Raw genomic sequence first — 19,285 nt, 5'->3', positions numbered from 1 at the left:
CATTTCTCTTGCTATGTATGAAGTAGGTTGAACACATTTCACTGTTTTTTAAATATATATATATATTTTTTTAAAGATTTTATTTATTTATTTGACAGAGATCACAGGCAGAGAGGCAGGCAGAGAGAGAGGAGGAAGTAGGCTCCCTGCCAAGCAGAGAGCCTGATGCGGGGCTCGTTCCCAGGACCCCGCCATCATGACCCAAGCCGAAGGCAGAGGCTTTAACCCACTGAGCCACCCAGGCGCCCCCATATTTCCATGTTTTCAAAACGCATCAGTATTTTATGTGAACTACTAGTTCATACTATTTTCTCTTTTATCTACCAGACTATTGGCTTTTACCCACACGTTTTATATATATTAGGGAAATCAGGTTTTGCCAGCCTAGTTTCCATTTCTTTTTTTCTTGGAGCCAACCTGGTATCTGGCATTCTTTTAGTCCCACTTTAGTCCCACTTACTTTAATGCTTCATATTTAGAGGACTGTGGAATGTCTAAAATATCTTTTCAGGGCACCTGGTTTGCTCAGTGGGTTAAGCCTCTGCCTTAGGCTCAGGTCATTATCTCAGGGTCCTGGGATCGAGCTGCATTGGATTCTCTGCTCAGCAGAAAGCCTGCTTCCCCCTCTATCTCTGCCTGCCTCTCTGCCTACTTGTGATCTCTCTCTCTGTCAAATAAATAAATACAATATTTAAAAAATAAAAATAAAAATAAATATCTTTTCATACACACTTGTCTGAATGGGATAACTTACCTTGCTGTCCATCTTGCATAGTTACAATAAATGGCTGGCCAATGCTTCCAGTAGGGATCGCAGTTTGAATATTACCCAGAGGGACTCCATCAGTCACTATAGTGATGACCCTTTGGCCTCCGCTCCCCACCACTTGCTGGACTGATGAGTCAACAGAATTTCCCTCTATGACTTCCTCTGAATTAGCTAAGGATGACGAAAATGAATTGGAAATTTCAGCTTTCTCAAAGAATAGGAGTATAACAATTTCAACCTTCTTGAAATTGATTGTATCAGGGATAGGAAAACTTGAGAAAAAAAGTTAGATTAAAGTTTCTAATGCAAGTTCTAGCGAACAATGCTAAGTTGGAGGAGAAAAGAAAATAGTAAATGCAATAAACAGTATTTTCAAAAATGTCTTCACTGAGATGGGTTCACTAAGAATGGGTTCTATGCACAAATACACTTCCAAAATGCCAGTTTATATATGCTTAAATTTTTTGTTTGTTTTTTAAAAAGTATCAGAAACCCCAACAGGCTAATGAGCACTGTGATTCTCCAAAAGGAGAGAAGATATGCTGAGTTTCCCTAGCATATTTGATCTTGGAGTTCTTTTTTCAAGAAGCATCTTGAAAGTCTAAATAAATCTATGGAGTTAGAAAAATAATTACAGGGCGCCTGGGTGGCTCAGTGGGTTAAGCCGCTGCCTTCGGCTCAGGTCATGATCGAGTCCCGAATCGGGCTCTCTGCTCAGCAGGGAGCCTGCTTCCCTCTCTCTCTCTCTGCCTGCCTCTCCGTCTACTTGTGATTTCTCTCGTCAAATAAATAAATAAAATCTTTAAAAAAAAAAAAAGAAAGAAAAGAAAAATAATTACAGAGTAGATCTATTTCTATAAGAAAATGTATTAACAAAATAACATGTTAAGAGTCAAAACACTGATGAAGTCTGACAGACACAAATGGTAGGTGGCTTCTCCCATCTGACAAACAATAATATTATATATATATATATAATGTTGAATCAAAATTTTCAGTTTAGAAATCAAAAAAGGGGAGGGAGGTGCCTGACTGGCTCAGTCAGAAGAGGATGAGACTCTTGATCTTCAAGCCCCACATTGGGTGTAGAGATTATGTAAATAAATAAAACTTAAAAAAAAAAAAAAGATTTTCAGTTTGATTAGTCAATATCCCCAATAACTGTTAGGAAAACGAGTTCCTACTATTCCACTACAGAATTTCTCTCTCTAAAGAGACACAGGTAGGACTTTGTACTAAGTGTGATATGGACTATCCACAGGAGACACATTCAGGTGATTTAATGGAAACAGAGCATTTACATCTCTTAAAAACAAAGAACAGTTAAATGTTCTAGCAGAAAAGACCTCGAAAGATAATCTGATCCAACCTCAGCCAGAGATGAGGAGACTGAGACCTGGAGAGGATAAGTAATTTATCCAAAATCCAAAAGCAAATCAAATTAACAATCACAAGTTTAATACATTGCTTTTCCCTCTGCCATGCTGCTCACTCATACATGTCTGGATAGAGATCTTTATGATTGCTGACAGTTGGAAAAACAGAATTGGCAGAATGTTCTCACCACCCAAATGTCAATGGCAGAAAGAAATCAGAACAATCTGCTTTCATTTATGATGGAGCAGACTGTCAGAAGGCTCCAGAAAGATTCCTAGATGACTACTTAGCTCTACCTAATACTATTTGGCCCTACTTATATGAAGCCCTAAGCCTTCTCCCCACAGGCTACCAGCTCTAGCTAAGACACTTGACCCTCTTTTGTTCTGTATATCAGAAGGCCACTATACAGCATATATCTGCCCAACTCCACTGGAAATGTCAAAATATCATTTCCAGTGAAAATAAAAGCAAGCCACCCTAAAGTACACAGAATATGACAATGAGAGACGTAGCAGTGTTACATATTGTCAAAATTATTTTTTTTTAAAGATTTTATTTATTTATTTGACAGAGAGAGAGAAATCACAAGCAGGCAGAGATAGAAGGGGAAGCAGGCGCCCCGCTGATCAGAGAGCCTGATGCGGGGCTTGATCCCAGAATCCTAGGATCATGACCTGAGCCAAAGGCAGAGGCTTTAACCCACTGAGCCACCCAGGTGCCCCTATTTTGACGCTTTAAATACAACATATCTAAGCTGCTATTTTGAATCATTCTATGATAGCACCAGTCAAAACATAACATAGAGTATTTCCCAAATAATCTGCTAATAGAAGACTAAACATTTCAATCTGAAGAAACTGGAGCAAACAAACTTGAAACTGCAAAAATACAAAGAAATGACTGAGTCATTCTCTAATATTATTCAGCCATCTGATTATATTGCTTAAGTGATTTTTCTTTCTGAAGTTCAGTGACTCTACAGTCCTCTTTCTTAGATGTCTCTAATTAACCATAATTCTTTAATATTTCATGCAGACTAAATCTGCTGGAAATGTAAAAACAAAAGAAATGCTGATTCACCCAGCAGATATCCCTTACCTACCTGCGGCTCTGTGAGAGTTCGACAAGGGGGCTGATGCCTCAGCAAGAGCTGCAAGGGTGGCCAGCACTGAGGTGGTGGAATGTGACAAGTGTGGTGCTGAGGAGGCATGGGGGTCACCTACTTTGGTAAAAAAGGCAAATGAGGTCTGGCAGAGAGAATAAATGGGAGATTAACTAAAAATGGCTTTTATTAAATCAAAACCTCAGCTTTGCATTCTAATGTCTTCCTCTTGCTCTCCATTACAAACTGGTATTAACCAATGATCATGGTGTTAACATTCTTGGAAGGTTTAGAAAGGTTTTCCTTTAAAGTGGATTAAAGTAATATGCTTAGTAGAGGGCCCCTACATTGCCCACATTTGCTCATTTTCTTGGCACTGCCAGTGCTGAGCATTCAGAGCCAATAGACCCAGAGGGCCACCTACTCCCTAGGCTGGCTGTACAGAGCTCTCCCTGGCAGCAGGCTTACCCTAAACTAGATGGTGCTGAGGGAAGAGGGCCTGCAGATACTGCATCTATCCATAAGCCAGACAGGTGAGAAGACTCGGGATGACCTCTAACATAAGGACCAGTAAAACCTGGACATTTCATTTATTGAATGTCAAAGGGTAGTACAACTGATTCATGGTAAAAAATAATTATCTACTTTAATTTTGTCATGATATCCTTTAAAAAAAAAAAAAAACTTTGTTTACAACCTTTTCTTCTTATATCTGTGTGCTATCCTTACAGCTAAGTTCCAGGAGGAAAATACATTTGATCTGGCAACAGGCACACGCCTAACTTTATGAACCAAAAGTATTACTCGACAGTTTTGCATAAATATAACTTTTATAAAATGAATTGTTTTTTTTTTAAAGATTTTATTTATTTATTTGACAGAGAGAGATCACAAGTAGGCAGAGAGGCAGGCAGAGAGAGAGGAGGAAGCAGGCTCCCTGCTGAGCAGAGAGCCCGATGCGGGACTTGATCCCGGGACCTGAGATCATGACCTGAGCCGAAGGCAGCGGCTTAACCCACTGAGCCACCCAGGTGCCCCTATAAAATGAATTGTATTTCCCTATGTCTTTCATTATAATTTCAAAGATACTTTTGTGCCAGTTGTGAATTTATTCCAAATCCACCCTTCTTTGCCTTGCCTTGTCATACTGAAACCCTAACATGGACCCTAACAATATTTCTTGACAGTTAGCATGAAATTAAGTTTTGTCATACAAAATTCGTGGCTGCTCCTATATTGGTTATTCCTGTATTCTCTAGGGTTCTCCTCATAACTCCTAATAGTAGTTAATCCACTATTACTGGTAATTTTTCATGAATTGTACATGTAAGTTTAGATATTTTAGAAATCATACATATTATATATTACAATAAAATTATACAAATCACCATGTAGTTTTGTCGCCTGACTGGACTCTGACTAATACACTTACCTTCTTTTTAAGTGTATTCTTAATTTTTTAAAAAGATTCTATTTTTTAAAAAATATTTTATTTATTTATTTGACACACAGAGAGAGAAATCACAAGTAGGCAGAGAGAGAGGGGGAAGCAGGCTCTCTGCTGAGCAGAGAGGCTGATGCAGGACTCCATCCCAGGACCCTGAGATCATGACCAGAGCTGAAGGCAGAGGCTTAACCCACTGAACCACCCAGGTGCCCAAGATTCTATTTTTTTAAAGTAAGCTCTACACCCAATGTGGGGCTCAAACTCACAACCTGAATATTGAGAGTTGCACACTCCACTGGCCGAGCCAGCCAGGAGTCCCTCAGTTTTTTTAAAGATTTACTTATTCATTTGAGAGAGAGCAAGCATGAACACCTACATGAAGGGCAGAGGGAGAAAGACAGTCTCAAGCAGATTCCACACTGAGCACAAGCCTGATGTGGGGCTCAATCCCACAATCCATGAGACTGAGCCAAAAGCAGGAGCTGGATGCTTAACCGACTGACCCACCCAGGTGCCCCTTAATTTTTTTTAAAGATTTTATTTTTAAGGTTTTTATATTTAAGATATGTTTTCAAGATTATATTCTAATCTCTGTACCCAATGTGGGACTTGAATTTATAATCCCAGGATCAAGAGTCACATGTTCTACTGACTAAGCCAGCTAGGTGCCCCAATGTACTCTCAATTTTTGTTTTCCCACTATGCTTAAAGATTCTTTCCAGCGTTTCGTCTATCAAAAAGTCAGCTATCTGTAAAACACTTTAAAATACTTAAGGAAATTCCTTTTTAACACCCTTTATAATAAATACATCCACAGAGCAAAGAATCCTTTTCTGATATGATTAATGTAGGTAATTTAACTGCTTTATAAATTTAAATTTCAAAAAGCAGATTACTTACATAGTATTCCTAATAGCTATGAACTATCTTCTCTTAAGTTTATTATTCTTTTTTTAGTAATTTCTACACTCAATATGGGGCATGAACTCACAACTCTGATATCAAGAGTCACGTGCCCTACCATCTCAGCCAGCCAGGTGCCCCAGCTACAAATGATCTTAATCTAGCTTCCGGATGATGATGGTAGCAGTGGGGGATTACCATGGAGACAGTGATGATAACTCTGTTTTATTCTTTCATTCTCTTACATAATACTCAGGAAACCAAACAGTCTGAGTGGAACACAGTGCCTGTCCTCCAGAAAGGAACCTATGTCTATCCAACAACTTCACACAGAGCAAGATCCAACTATAGCCTATTCCCTAATGTTCCCACTAAATTCATGATTTTCCCACCACACAGCTTATTACACCAAACACTGGCATAAGAACTCACAAATGAAACAAACAAGGAATAAGCAATTTTTAAATATATTTGTATATATAGCCCTTGAGGAGGTTGGAATATATCTGACAGTAAGTCACTAGCAATCTAAAAACAAGGTTGCTATTATTTTACCATACTTAAAACACTCGCACACACCAGGGCTGTTGTAATTAAAGTTCAAGTAGGCCAGGTATCAGGTAGGTCACTCAGCTAAAGTAGAATAGCTGGGTAATGCACCTCCATAGACTTATCCCTATGAATTTTAGGAAAATTAGGTACTTTATTGCTAAACAATATTAATTTTTTCCTTCTTCTCAGTATAAGACCCAACATCAATCAAAGTAAAATGCACATGGATGGTGTTATTTTAAAATGGCATTATCAGGGATGACTCTATTATTTCTACATATAATATATATAATAGAGTATATACTCTATTATATACATATGTATATGCATATATATATATAATGTATCTATTCAGAATGTGGCTTAGAGAAACTCATCATATCAGGATTAAGGGGAGTGTGCTATGGTAGGATAGGCAATCTCAGTGAGTTGGTGAAAAACTAAGTAACTTGCCCAGGTCACATAGGTAGTAAATGTCAGAGGCCAGACTAGAATGCACTTCATTAGATTTCTCAAAGCCTGTACTCTTTATGAACCAATACAAAGCTATTTATATTTTACTTCGGAGTGCACCTTATGATCCTACAGAAATAGCAAATTCATCTTTGTAGATCCTACAGACATAGAAAATTCATCTTTGTAACTCTTTTCTTGCCCTGATTAATGTTTAATTTAGTCTGCCTTTCTGAACTGCTGCATTGTGATGGTAGCACTGACGACCAGTGATATCTTTAGTCACAAATGGAAAACTGAAAGCAAACTTTATAATACAAATTTTGTTATCAAAAATATCCATCGGGGGTGCCTGAATGGCTCAGTGGGTTAAAGCCTCTGCCTTCAGCTCAGGTCACGATCCCAGGGTCCTGGGATCGAGCCCCTCATCAGGCTCTCTGCTAAGCAGGGAGCCAGCTTCCCTCTCTCTCTCTCTCTCTGCCTGCCTCTCTGCCTACTTGTGATCTCTGTTGTCAGATAAATAAATAAATAAAAATCTTAACAACAGGGGCGCCTGGGTGGCTCAGTGGGTTAAGCCGCTGCCTTCGGCTCAGGTCATGATCTCAAGGTCCTGGGATCGAGCCCCGCATCGGACTCTCTGCTCTGCAGGGAGCCTGCTTCCTCCTCTCTCTCTTCTCTCTTGCCTGTTCTCTTGCCGGTTTGGGATTTCCTCTTTCAAAAAAAATAAATAAAATCTTTAAAAAAAAAAAAAAATCTTAACAACAAAAAAAATATCCACCAGGGTGCCTGGGTGGCTCAGTGGGTTAAAGCCTCTGCTTTCGGCTCAGGTCATGACCCCAGGGTCTTGGGATTGAGCCCCGCATAAGGCTCTCTGCTTGGCAGGGAGCCTGCTTGCCCCTCTCACTCTTCTAGGCACTCTGCCTACTTGTGATTTCTGTCTGTCAAATAAATAAATAAAATCTAAAAAAAAAAAAAATCCATCAAAATGATTATCCTAGGATACTTAAAACTATTCCTGGATGGAGGCACCTGGATGACTTAGTCGGTTGAGTGTCTCCCTTCAGCTCAGGTCACGATTCCAGGGCCCTAGGATTGAGCTCCTCATTGGGCTCCCTGCTTGGCAGGGAGCCTGCCTCTCCCTGCTTGGCAGGGAGCCTGCCTCTCCCTGCTTGGCAGGGAGCCTGCCTCTCCCTCACCTTCTGCCATTCCCCCACCTTGTGTTCTCTGGCTCTCTCCGTCAATAAATAAAATCTTTTTAAAAAATTACAAAAAATATTACTGGATGATGGAGGGAAAAAAGAAGGGTGGCTTGGTTGGTTGTGCATCCAACTCTTGATTTCAGCTTAGGTCATGATCTCAGGGTGGTGAGATCAAGCCCCGTGTCTGGCTCTGCACTTGGCATGGAGCCTGCTTGGGATTTTCTCTCTCCCTCTGACCCTCTTCTCCTCCCCTTGCACACGCAACTGCACACATTCTCTCTCTCTCTCAAAAAAAAAAAGAAAAAAAATTGGGTAACAGGGAAAAAAGCAAGCCACCCACCCTCCCAACCATTCAGGAAAAGAAAATCCTTGAGCCTAGTTGAATAATACAACCTGAATTTTTCTTATAACTTTTCTCCTTTCTTTTATCTGCATTAATTATCTCCCCTGAAGTGGGAGAGGCAGGTAGAATGGTTTCATGGGTAAGACAACACTGGAGAGATCAGCTCTATTATGTGATGGTTTAGCAATCTTAATTCATAGTGGCAACATACAGAAGAGAGAAACAAAAGGTTTGCCAAAAGGAACATGACAAATATGATATAGGCCCATGGGAACCAAGGCTACGAAGCTATATCCTAAATATCTTCAGCTTTGATTATCATTTCAGATCTGGTCTGAAGAATTTCAATAGTTACATGACCAACTCTAGCTCCTTTTACATGTTTATGAACATATAACTATACTGGCTTCTAAAGAATTTTGGATCCTAAAGGTACTTGTTCTAATCACTGTGGCATGTACTACAAGAAATCCAAAAGTCTGTGAATGTTCTGATTACATGTATATGTATATTTAACCTAATTTTTTTGAATTATCAAGCTGAAAGCAAAGCACAGTGATTTTTAAATGATAGTTGATGGCTTATAAAAATGAAGGTCACTACTGCCCCCTTGAGGGCATAACAGAATGAACTTTCATTAAGGAGTTATATTTACATTTAACCCTATTATTGAAGTCCTGCTATAAAATGGAAACACAAAGTTTCATAACCTCATAAAGTAGGTATTATTATATCCCAATTTTGTAGATAAGTAAAGAAGGCTTAGAGAAGTAAGAGTTTTCCAAGGTCAAGCATGTAGTCAATTAATAAATCAGTATTTGAATGCAGTTCTGAATGTAAAATTCTATGTATATTGTGTATGTTCTTTCTATTTAACCACACTGCCCCTCAATTATAACACCTCATTCAAGATCTTTCTTTGATATTGCACAAACCTTTTTTTTTTTTTTTTTAAGATTTTGTTTATTTATTTGACAGAGAGAGAGAGAGTACGAGCACACACATGAGCAGGGGCAGGAGGAGAGGGAGAAGCAGGCCCCCTGCTGAGCAAAGCCTGATGCGGGACTTGATCCCAGAAACCCAGGATCATGACCTGAGCTGAAGGCGACGCTTAACCAACTGAGCCACCCAGGCATCCCGATATTATACAAACTTAACTAGAATACAGTGTCTTATTTTTAAGTGAAAGTCAGAAACAGAAAAAGAAACCGAGTCAGTAAGAAAATTGATGTAAATTAGGACACAAACTCCCTCATTGTAAAACAAATATTTGTGTTTTTTTAAAAGATTTTATTTATTTGACAGGGAGAGAGATTACAAGTAGGCAGAGAGGCAGGCAGAGAGAGAGGGGAAAGCAGGCACCCCGCTGAGCAGGGAGCCCACCATAGGGCTCAATCCCAGGACCCTGAGATTATGACCTGAGCCAGAGACTTAACCCACTGAACCACCCAGGTGCCCCTAAAACAAATATTTGTAAAGAAATGTTGAAAATAGCTCAATTTGCTCCTTTTTAGATAGATGTTTTTGTTAAAAACATACAAGTCTCAAAATGAGCTTTTCTTTGCCATTTTGTTGTTTACTTATGTTTCCAAGAATAAATCAAAGCTCTTATGCTTTATTCAAAAGATCACATGTATCTCTTTTATATCGGCACTCCAATATCCATTTACATTTATTCTGGTTTATTTGTCACTGTTTTAGATTATGAGTATTTAACTATTTTCTTTAGTGGTAACCATACTGAAGCACCCTTGTGTTTTCATTTTGCAGTCATATATAACCCTTCCACAGATCAATCTGTAGAATATTTTACTTTTAATACAGTAAGCACTGATGTGTAATCCCTGTGTATGATCTCCTCTTCCCCCAGGAAGAATAAATACATTGGCTTTAAAATCTATTATAGGGGCGCCTGGGTGGCTCAGTGGTTTGGGCTGCTGCCTTTGGCTCGGGTCATGATCTCAGGGTCCTGGGATCGAGCCCCGCATCGGGCTCTCTGCTCCGCAGGAAGCCTGCTTCCTCCTCTCTCTCTCTCTCTCTGCCTGCCTCTCTGCCTACTTGTGATCTCTGTCTGTCAAATAAATAAATAAAATCTTTAAAAAATAAAAAAAATTAAAAAAAATAAAATCTATTATAAATCTTCTATTTGGGGAATATTTTAATAAACGAGTAGGTATCAGATAGAGTATCAATTCATCTCATAGGAAAAACTGGGGTTCTGTTCATTTTAAGTCTAAAATAAATGCCACGTTATCAGATTATTACCTGAGGTTGTTTTGGTGTTGGTTGAAGAAACAAGGCTAGCGAGGTTGACAACTTCTCCAGATGTGAAGATGAATGGGGCAGCCACAGTCACGGGGTTGGCTCTCTCGGGATTAGCATTCACCTGACTCTGCATCGCTTCCTACCAAACAAGGCAGGATATTTCAAAGTCAGAACTTGTTAGCCTTAGTTATACAGTTACTGAACAGCAACTCCCACCCCAATGCTCTGTTGAGCAGAACTAGTGGTGGAACACAATGTCCCAGGATGCTCAGAGTTCTCATTAAGACTACTGTTTTTCTAGGGCGCCTGGGTGGCTCAGTGGGTTAAGCCTCTGCTCAGGTCATGGTCTCAGGGTCCTGGGATCTAACCCCACATTGGACTCTCTGCTCAGCGGGAAGCCTGCTTTCCCCTCTCTCTGCCTGCCTCTCTGCCTACTTGTGATCTCTCTGTCAAATACATAAATTAAAAATCTTAAAAAAAAAGAAAAAAGACTACTGATTTTCTTTTTTGTTTTGTTTGATTGTTTGTTTTCCAGATCAGGGCGACAGAGATGTTAGGTTGCTTTCCCAAGTTTATTTCTAATTTAAAGAAAAAAAGTATTATCATTTCCAAAAAAGTGTATCATTTGCAAAAACTTCTAGACAATTCACTTAACCTGTCTGGAACTTGTTTTTTTCTTATTTGGAAAATGGGGGGGGGAGCCTAAGAAGTAATTTCCAGCATGAACATTCTATCAATTATATACAGGTCAATGTGCTAGCCGAAGATCCCTGCAGCAAATCTGCAGAGAACAATATTCTCCAGAGTTTTGTCCAACTACTTGTTCCATTTTGCCATTGAAGAAATTCCTAAGAGAATATATAACAAGCAAATAAATGAGTGCCAGATTTTAAAGTCTAGTTCCATATGCTGCATTTTGCTTCCAGGGCTCTCTGTACAATTTAGGTGTAAAGATACTTATTTTTATTTTCTGACTTTCAGAAGCAGTTTTCTACAAACATGATATCTACTTATGAAGTCCAATTACAAAAGAGCTCTAATTAAGGAAATTGAAAGCTAAAGAGGACAACTGGTCTATGGAGAACCATCAGTCAGAAAAAAAGGAATAAACAAACAAACTCCTGAAAATGCAGCAGAAATGGATACCCATTTTTTACATATAATTATCCCTTTGATTAAGAGCCTCAGTTGAAACAGATTATCCATGTACTGGTTACTGTTTTTTGGTTTTTTAAAAAAAATATTTTATTTATTTATTCGACACAGAGAGAGCGTGCGCATAAGCAGGGGGAACAGCAGAAGGAGAAGGAGAAAGCAGGCTCTTCAAAGACCCTGGGATCATGGCCTGAGCCCAAGGAAAATGCCAATCATCTGAGCCACCCAGGCACCCCTGGAGTGCTTTTTAAAAAAAAATAATTTATTTATTTGACAGAGAGAGAGTACAAACAGGGGGAGTGGCAGGCAGAGGGAGCAGCAGGCTCCCAGCTGAGCAAGGAGCCCAATGTGGGACTTGATCCCAGCACCCTGGGATCATGACCTGAGCCCAAGGCAAATGCTTACCTGATTGAGCCACCCAGGCACCCTAGAATGCTATTTTTTTTTTTAAAGATACCAATGACACTGAGTCACAAGATTGAGACATATCAGAAGTTTAGAAGTACTACCTTGATAAACGGAGCAAATTTAATTTTGATTCAGATCCTATAAAAAAAAAATTTCTCAATTTCAATTGAAATGTATTCTGGGGGTATAAAACGAAACAGACCTGAAGGATGAGCAGAATTTCAGCATTCTTTTTCTCCAGGGCTATGTCAAAGGCAGATTTATCAAACTTGCTGAAAGCATGGACATCAGCTCCATATTTGATAAGTAGCTCTACAACATCTCGATGGTGGTGTTCTGTAGCCCAATGTAAAGCTGTCATCTTCAGCATGTCCTTGGCATTCACATCTGCACCATTCTATCACAGAGATGTAATTTTTTTCAAAGAGACACTGGTTATAGTAGCACAGGTGCAAGATCCCATCAGCCAAATAAAAAGAATTTCAATGGAGATTACACATATTCAAATTTAGATCACATAGAAATATCAAATGGAAAAACATTCTTCAAATTCTCCTGAATGATGACAGACATAATATCTTCAATGAGTGGGTCTTTTAAGGACAACTGGGAAATTACAACAGATGGGAAAGGAAGGGGAAAAGAACAGATTTTTGCTGCATTTATTAACAGAGAGCTGAGAGCCTACAAAAATAGGCTTAAGTACAGAAAACACCTGCAGAAAGAGAATGAAGAAAAATCAATAAAGTCTGCTTAGCTGGTAAAAGATTAGAAAACAAAATCCTTATAGCCATGATGTCTCTTAAAAGATACACAAATCTATGCTATGAACTGTCCTAAACTTAATCTTTCCCAGCCTAGTTTCCTACCACCCGTTTAAGTAAGAAAACAGGGAGGTGAGTGTCTTTTTTACAATACAGATCTGCCACTATTACCCTAACAAGCAGTTCCACGATGTGTGCATGTCCATCAGCTGCAGCCATGTGCAAAGGGGTCCTGTCCACTTTGGTCCGGGCATCCCTGCTAACGCCTGCTCGAAGGAGCACTTCTGCTGTGGAATAATGACCATACTGGGCTGCAAGGTGGAGGGGTGATGTTCCAAGCTGCGGGAAAATAATACTCATTGAATATCAACTGTGTGCAGAGTCCTAAATCATTGCCGGAGGGACACAAATGAACAAGAGGTACAGTCTATGGTTCTTGTCCTTGGAGTGACAATCTGGTTGTGCAACAGGCATAAAGAATATTAATTAAGGCAAATAAATATACCACCAATTACATGAGTGCTAAGTATAATGGATTTAAGTCAGATGGAAAGATTCCATATATATCAGGAAAGATTCTCTAAAGGACATGATGTTAAAGCAAAGCTTAGAAGAAGGTTAAAAAAAATGGATAAACAAGAATATTCTGCATTGAGTAGTGGAAAGGGGTAGGTGGGTTCAAAACAATTCTTAGGAAAACGGCAGAGACTAGAAAGTCACTGAGATTTGGTGTGCAAATTTAACTGACTGAACAGAAGTCTGTTGACACAGTAAAGCAAAGCAAAAAGACTGGAGAGATGAAGAGGCAATAAAATTTTAGCAATGGCATGTCAATAGCAATAAGAAGCCTGGATTGTCTCAAAGTAAATCTGTAAGAATTCTCTATCTTTGGCCACTTACCCAGAGATTTATTCCTTTCTTTGTGTTAGGTCCTTTATTTTAAGCCTATGCTGTTTATATTTTGCATTCCATATATGTTCAGCCTCTCTGTCTGACTGACTTTAATTCACATTGCACTTTTCAGGTCTATTAATAGAAATGCTAATCTCATAGGTTTCCTTTTCTTCCTTTTTGTGAAGTGCTAAGTACCTGCTGGCCTCTAAAGTTATGAATTAATCACCCCAGGATAGAGGATACCAGCTCATTGAATTGTTAAAATTAGGCAATGCTAACTGACTGGCTCAGTCAGTAGAGCACATGACTCTTGATCTCAGGGTTGTGAATCTGAGCCCCACAATGGGTGTAGAGATTACTTAAAAATAAAGTCTTTGAGGGGCACCTGGGTGGCTCAGTGGGTTAAGCCTCTGCCTTCAGCCCAGGTCTGGGATCGAGTCCCAGAGCCCCACATCGGGCTCTCTTCTAGGGGAGCCTGCTTTCCCTACCCCCTCTATGCCTGCCTCTCTGCCTGCTTGTGATCTCTCTCTCTCTGTCAAATAAATAAATAATATCTTTAAAAATAATAATAAAATTTAAAAATAAAATCTTTGAAAAAAAAAGGAAAAGAATGGTAAGGCACGCATTAGGAATAATTAAAAGAGTTTACCAGTCTGTGGTGCAGAGATTACTTAAAAAAATAAAAATAATTAAATTAGGCAACCCTTTTAAAATCTATCTCTTCAAGATGGCTGCCTGGGCTCGTGAAATTATACCTTCCTCTTAATGTTTTTTTAGCAGTGGTAAAAAGGAAACAAAATGCCTAGACTATTTCTGATTAACCAGGACACTTTAGAGAAAATGAAACACGTAATTCATTTAGTTTAGAAATGCACTCTTATTATACTGACTTTGTTTAATTTCTACCTAATTACAGAAACCTAGAACCTAAGTACATTCCAGGGAGAATTAAACCTTCAGAAAATACTCTAAAAAGCATTATAGAAAATCACAAGTTTGTAATACCTTACAATTACTACCTATATATCCACAGGAGACGCCTGCAATTTAGGAAACTAGAAGACGACTACATATTTAGATAAAACAAAGAAAATAAAACTCTTATAGGGAGAGTGAGGCAGAAAGGGAATGAAGAAAAATCAATAAAGTCTGTTTAGCCTTTAAGGAAAAGGTTGGAGGGATGCCTGGCTGGTTTAGTCAGTAGAGTGTGCAACTCTTGATCTCAGGGTTGTAAGTTCAAGCCCCACACTGGGTGTAGAGATTACTTAAAAATAAAATCTTTGGGGGCGCCTGGGTGGCTCAGTGGGTTAAAGCCTCTGCCTTCGGCTCAGGTCATGATCCCAGGGTCCTGGGATCGAGCCCCATATCGGGCTCTCTGCTCAGCAGAGAGCCTGCTTCCTCTTCTCTCTCTCTCTCTGCCTGCCTCTCTGCCTACTTGTGATCTCTGTCTGTCAAATAAATAAAATCTTTTAAAAAAAAAAATAAATAAATAAAATCTTTGGGAAAAAAAAAGGAAGAAATTGATAACAGTGCACATTGGGAATAGTTAAAAGAACTTACCCAGTCTGTGGTGAATGGGGCGCCATTTGCCATCAATGTTCTCACTTCATCATCTTGGCCTTTTCTTGCTGCTTCTAGCAACCTCTTCCCCAAATCCACCAAAGACATCTTTATGCATAGGAACAAATGTTTTCGGGAAGCTGTAACTCAAACATAAGGAAAGCTGCCTGTAAATGTTTTTAGAAGACCTCTTGTACTTAAACATATGCAAGACACTTCTCAAGCTGACTATCCAGTAAGGCGTTTCCTTTCTACCTCACCTAACACAATCAGATACTTGGCAAAGTTTCAGGCCCTAAATAGGTCTTTAATGTTCAATATTCAGAAAAATACTTTGGAAATCTGTGCAACACATTACCACCTCTCTAGCTTAAGGAAGCAATAAAACAGCATTTCATCCCTTTGAAACAACTGTGATTAGAAATGTTACGGCACATGAAAGAATGATGAACAAACACCGAGGCTATGCAGACTCGGATATGGCAGATACTTATAAAAAAAATGAACAGAGTGAGCTGCCATTTCAAGGAAAACAACTGACAGTGTTTACTAACAATTATTAATTTTAATTTTTATAATTTGAATTTTCAAGCAAAAGTAGAATTTTGGGAAACTTAAATCTACCACTATGACTTGACAGCTTACTACAGACTTTTCTGATGAAATTAGTGGTAATACTAATGAATATGATTTTTAAATATTGTATAATAAAATGCATCAACATTTGGATCACCTGCATAATTTGCTTAACCAATATTTTTCAAATGACCAATGCATGTTATAAAATCATGTGTAAGTACAAATGAAGTGAAAGATCAGGGTGTTTTAAGGTAACAGAGTGTAATAATTTCATTGATATGGTTTCAGATTCCTCACTGCAACTAACTTTTAAGAAATTGCCACTTTTGGGGCGCCTGGGTGGCTCAGTGAGTTAAGTCTGCCTTCAGCTCAGGTCATGATCTCAGGGTCCTGGGTCAAGCCCCGAGGGCTCTCTGCTCAGCAAGGAGCCTGCTTTCCCCTCTCTCTCTGCCTGTCTCTCTGCCTACTTGTGATCTGTCAAATAAATAAATAAAATCTTTTTTTTTTTTTTTTAAGATTTTATTTATCAGAGGGAGAGAGGGAGAGAGGGAGCACAGGCAGACAGAATGGCAGGCAGAGGCAGAGGGAGAAGCAGGCTCCCCGCCGAGCAAGGAGCCCCATGTGGGACTGGATCCCAGGATGCTGGGATCATGACCTGAGCCGAAGGCAGCTGCTTAACCAACTGAGCCACCCAGGCGTCCCTACATAAATAAAATCTTAAAAAAGTAAGTAAGAAAGAAGCAAGCAAACAAACAAACTGCCACTTTGGGGCGCTTGGGTGGCTCAGTCGTTAAGTGTCTGCCTTCAGCTTAGGTAGTGATCCCAGGGTTCTGGGATTAAGCCCCGCACGGGGCTCCTTGCTCCATGGGAAGCCTGCTTCTCCTTCTCCCACTCCCCCTGCTTGTATTTCCTCTCTCACTATGTCTCTCTCTCTGTCAAATAAATAAATAAATAAACTGCCACTTTGTCCAGTGTTTGTGTAGCACCAAAGAACACCCATAATTACCTGAAAAAGCCATTTAACTTACTCCTTCTTTCTCCAAGTACATATTGCAACAGATTAAATGAAATAGTAAATATGAGAATGCAGCTGTTTTCTATTAAGCTAGAAGTTGGAGATTTGCAAAAATAATAAACAATGCTATTCCTCTTATTATTTAACTTGGAAGATGTATTTTTCATAAAAATGTGTTATTTAGGGGCACCTGGGTGGCTCAGTGGGTTGAGCCTCTGCCTTCAGCTCAGGTCATGGTCTCAGGGTCCTGGGACCGAGCCCCACATTGGGCTTTCTGCTCATCAGGGAGCCCTTCCTGCCCCCCTTCCTCTCTACCAGCCTCTCTGTCTACTTGTGATCTCTCTGTCAAATATATAAATAAAATCTTTAAAAAACATGTGTTATTTATGTTAACAGGTACAGGATTTACAATTGTACTTTAACTAATAAGCATTTAAAAATTAATTTCTAAAACAGTAAATCCCAACAGATATAACACATTGGAATCCTCAATAATTTTTAGAAATATAAATGAGTCCTGGGGCACCTGGGTGGCTCAGTTATTAGGCACTTGCCTTTGGCTCAGGTCAGGATCCCAGGGTCCTGGGATCCAGCCCCGCACTGGGTTCCCAGCTCAGTGGAAAGCCTGTTTCTCCCTCTCCCACTCTCCCTGCTTGTGTTCCCTCTCTTGTTGTCTCTCTCGTAAAAAAAAAAAAAAATCTTAAAATAATATATATATACACATATACATATAAATGTGTGTATATAGATAGACAAATAGATACACACACACACATACTGAAACCACAAAATTTGAGAATCACTGGCTTAGGCAAATCATTCAGGTACTATGGGATTTAATTTCCCAGTCTGTATCATTGAGCATTGTCCTCAAACATGGGTGTCTGGGAGAACACCAAGAGCTTGTTCAAAATGAGTACACGTCAGGCTCCAATCCAGACCCTTTGAATAAGTATGTTCAAGAGAAGAGGATGGACTTTAATAGTATGAACCTCTATGTCAGGCTTTACAACTCAAGAAAATGCTGGAGAAAAAAATGATGGTAAAGCCTTATTACAGAAAACCGACACTTTGCATTTCTCCATGATTGCCTTCCTTTTAAAATATCAAATTAAAATTTCAATCTAGTTTTTTTTGTTTGTTTGTTTGTTTTTTTACTAACAGTTAAAAACAAGAGCAAAGGGTGCCTGGCAGTTGGTTGAGTGACTGCCTTCGGCTCAGGTCATGATCCTGGAGTCCCGGGATTGAGTCCCACATCAGGTTCCTAGCCATGGGGAGCCTGCTTCTCCCTCTGACCTTCTCCCATCTCATGATCTCTCTTACTGTCTCTCAAATAAATAAATAAAGTCTTAAAAAAAAAAAAAGAGCAAATTTTTTTGTGGTTTATTAGTCATAAATGGCTCCCTCACATTTTCTCAGATTACACTATATATAAAAGTTGTATCACCAAGTCTCAAACACTTTCAACATAACTGATCACAAAGGGGAAGAATTCCCTACAAAGGAATGTTTAGAAATGCTGGCAAAAAGCAGAAGTATTCTAATAGTGAAATTTCAGCTATTCTCTATGGTAAAAAAATAGTCAGTTGAAGGTTGAGGTATCTGCTTAAGGAGAAATCTGGTTTGCTTCACATTCTGGGGAAGCTGATACATCCAGAAAACAGATCCTTCATTTATTTTTTTTTTAAACTTTTTTGGACTTTGTTTATTTATTTTAAAGATTTTATTTATTTATTTGACAGACAGAGATCACAAGTAGGCAGAGAGAGAGGAAGAAGCAGATCCCCCGAGGAGCAGAGAGCCTGATGTGGGGATCGATCCCAGGACCCTGGGATCATGACCTGAGCCCAAGGCAGAGGCTTTAACCCACTGAGCCACTCAGGCACCCAAAACAGAGCCTTTAAATAAGTTTATTTTAAACCCATTGCAACTGTTGTCTTCAGCACCTGAACTCTTGCCAGGTACTTCTTTAAGAAAAAACAATATTTTATTTATTTATTTGACAGAGAGAGACACAGCGAGAGAGGGAACACAGAAAGGGGAAGTGGGGGAAGCAGGCTTCCCGCCAAGCAGGGAGCCCAATGCGGTCCTCAATCCCAGAATTCTGGGATCATGATTTGAGCCAAAGGTAGACACTTAAGACTGAGTCACCCAAGTATTTCTGAGGTCAATTTGTCTCACCATAGTCTGCCTTCAAACATACATTAATCGTATCACTATTTATTTATTTATTTATTTATTTATTTATTTATTTAAGAGAGAGCTTGAGTGCATGAGCAGGGGAGGGGAGGTGCAGAGAGAGAGAGAGAAAGAATTTTTTTTTTTTTAAAGATTTTATTTGGGGCGCCTGGGTGGCTCAGTGGGTTAAGCCGCTGCCTTCGGCTCAGGTCATGATCTCAGGGTCCTGGGATCGAGTCCCACATCGGGCTCTTTGCTCAGCAGGGAGCCTGCTTCCTCCTCTCTCTCTCTCTGCCTGCCTCTCTGTCTATTTGTGATC

The 19,285-nt window shown here is 39.4% G+C and overlaps 1 protein-coding gene across 7 annotated transcripts in view; it reads right to left on the bottom strand.

The window, feature by feature from the left end:
• GABPB2 (GA binding protein transcription factor subunit beta 2) overlaps positions 1-19,285 on the bottom strand; it is a 33,980-nt gene that overhangs the window by 11,010 nt on the left and 3,685 nt on the right. Inside the window, exons 2-7 of one of the 7 annotated variants that reach the window (XM_059376094.1) lie at positions 15,195-15,334; positions 12,912-13,079; positions 12,179-12,373; positions 10,414-10,552; positions 3,252-3,368; positions 755-940 (exon numbers count right to left, since the gene is read on the bottom strand). In XM_059376094.1, coding sequence (XP_059232077.1) covers positions 755-940; positions 3,252-3,368; positions 10,414-10,552; positions 12,179-12,373; positions 12,912-13,079; positions 15,195-15,302 — 913 coding nt within the window. In that variant the 5' untranslated portion in view covers positions 15,303-15,334. Of the gene's footprint in view, positions 1-754; positions 941-3,251; positions 3,372-10,413; positions 10,553-12,178; positions 12,374-12,911; positions 13,080-15,194; positions 15,335-19,285 lie in introns of all 7 variants that reach the window. The other 6 variants (XM_059376093.1, XM_059376096.1, XM_059376097.1 and 3 more) reach the window with 6 other exon arrangements.

The sequence above is a fragment of the Mustela nigripes genome, chromosome 14, assembly GCF_022355385.1.
Source record: "Mustela nigripes isolate SB6536 chromosome 14, MUSNIG.SB6536, whole genome shotgun sequence".
Taxonomy (NCBI): domain Eukaryota; kingdom Metazoa; phylum Chordata; class Mammalia; order Carnivora; family Mustelidae; genus Mustela; species Mustela nigripes.
This window is presented reverse-complemented; position numbering and strand designations above follow the sequence as displayed.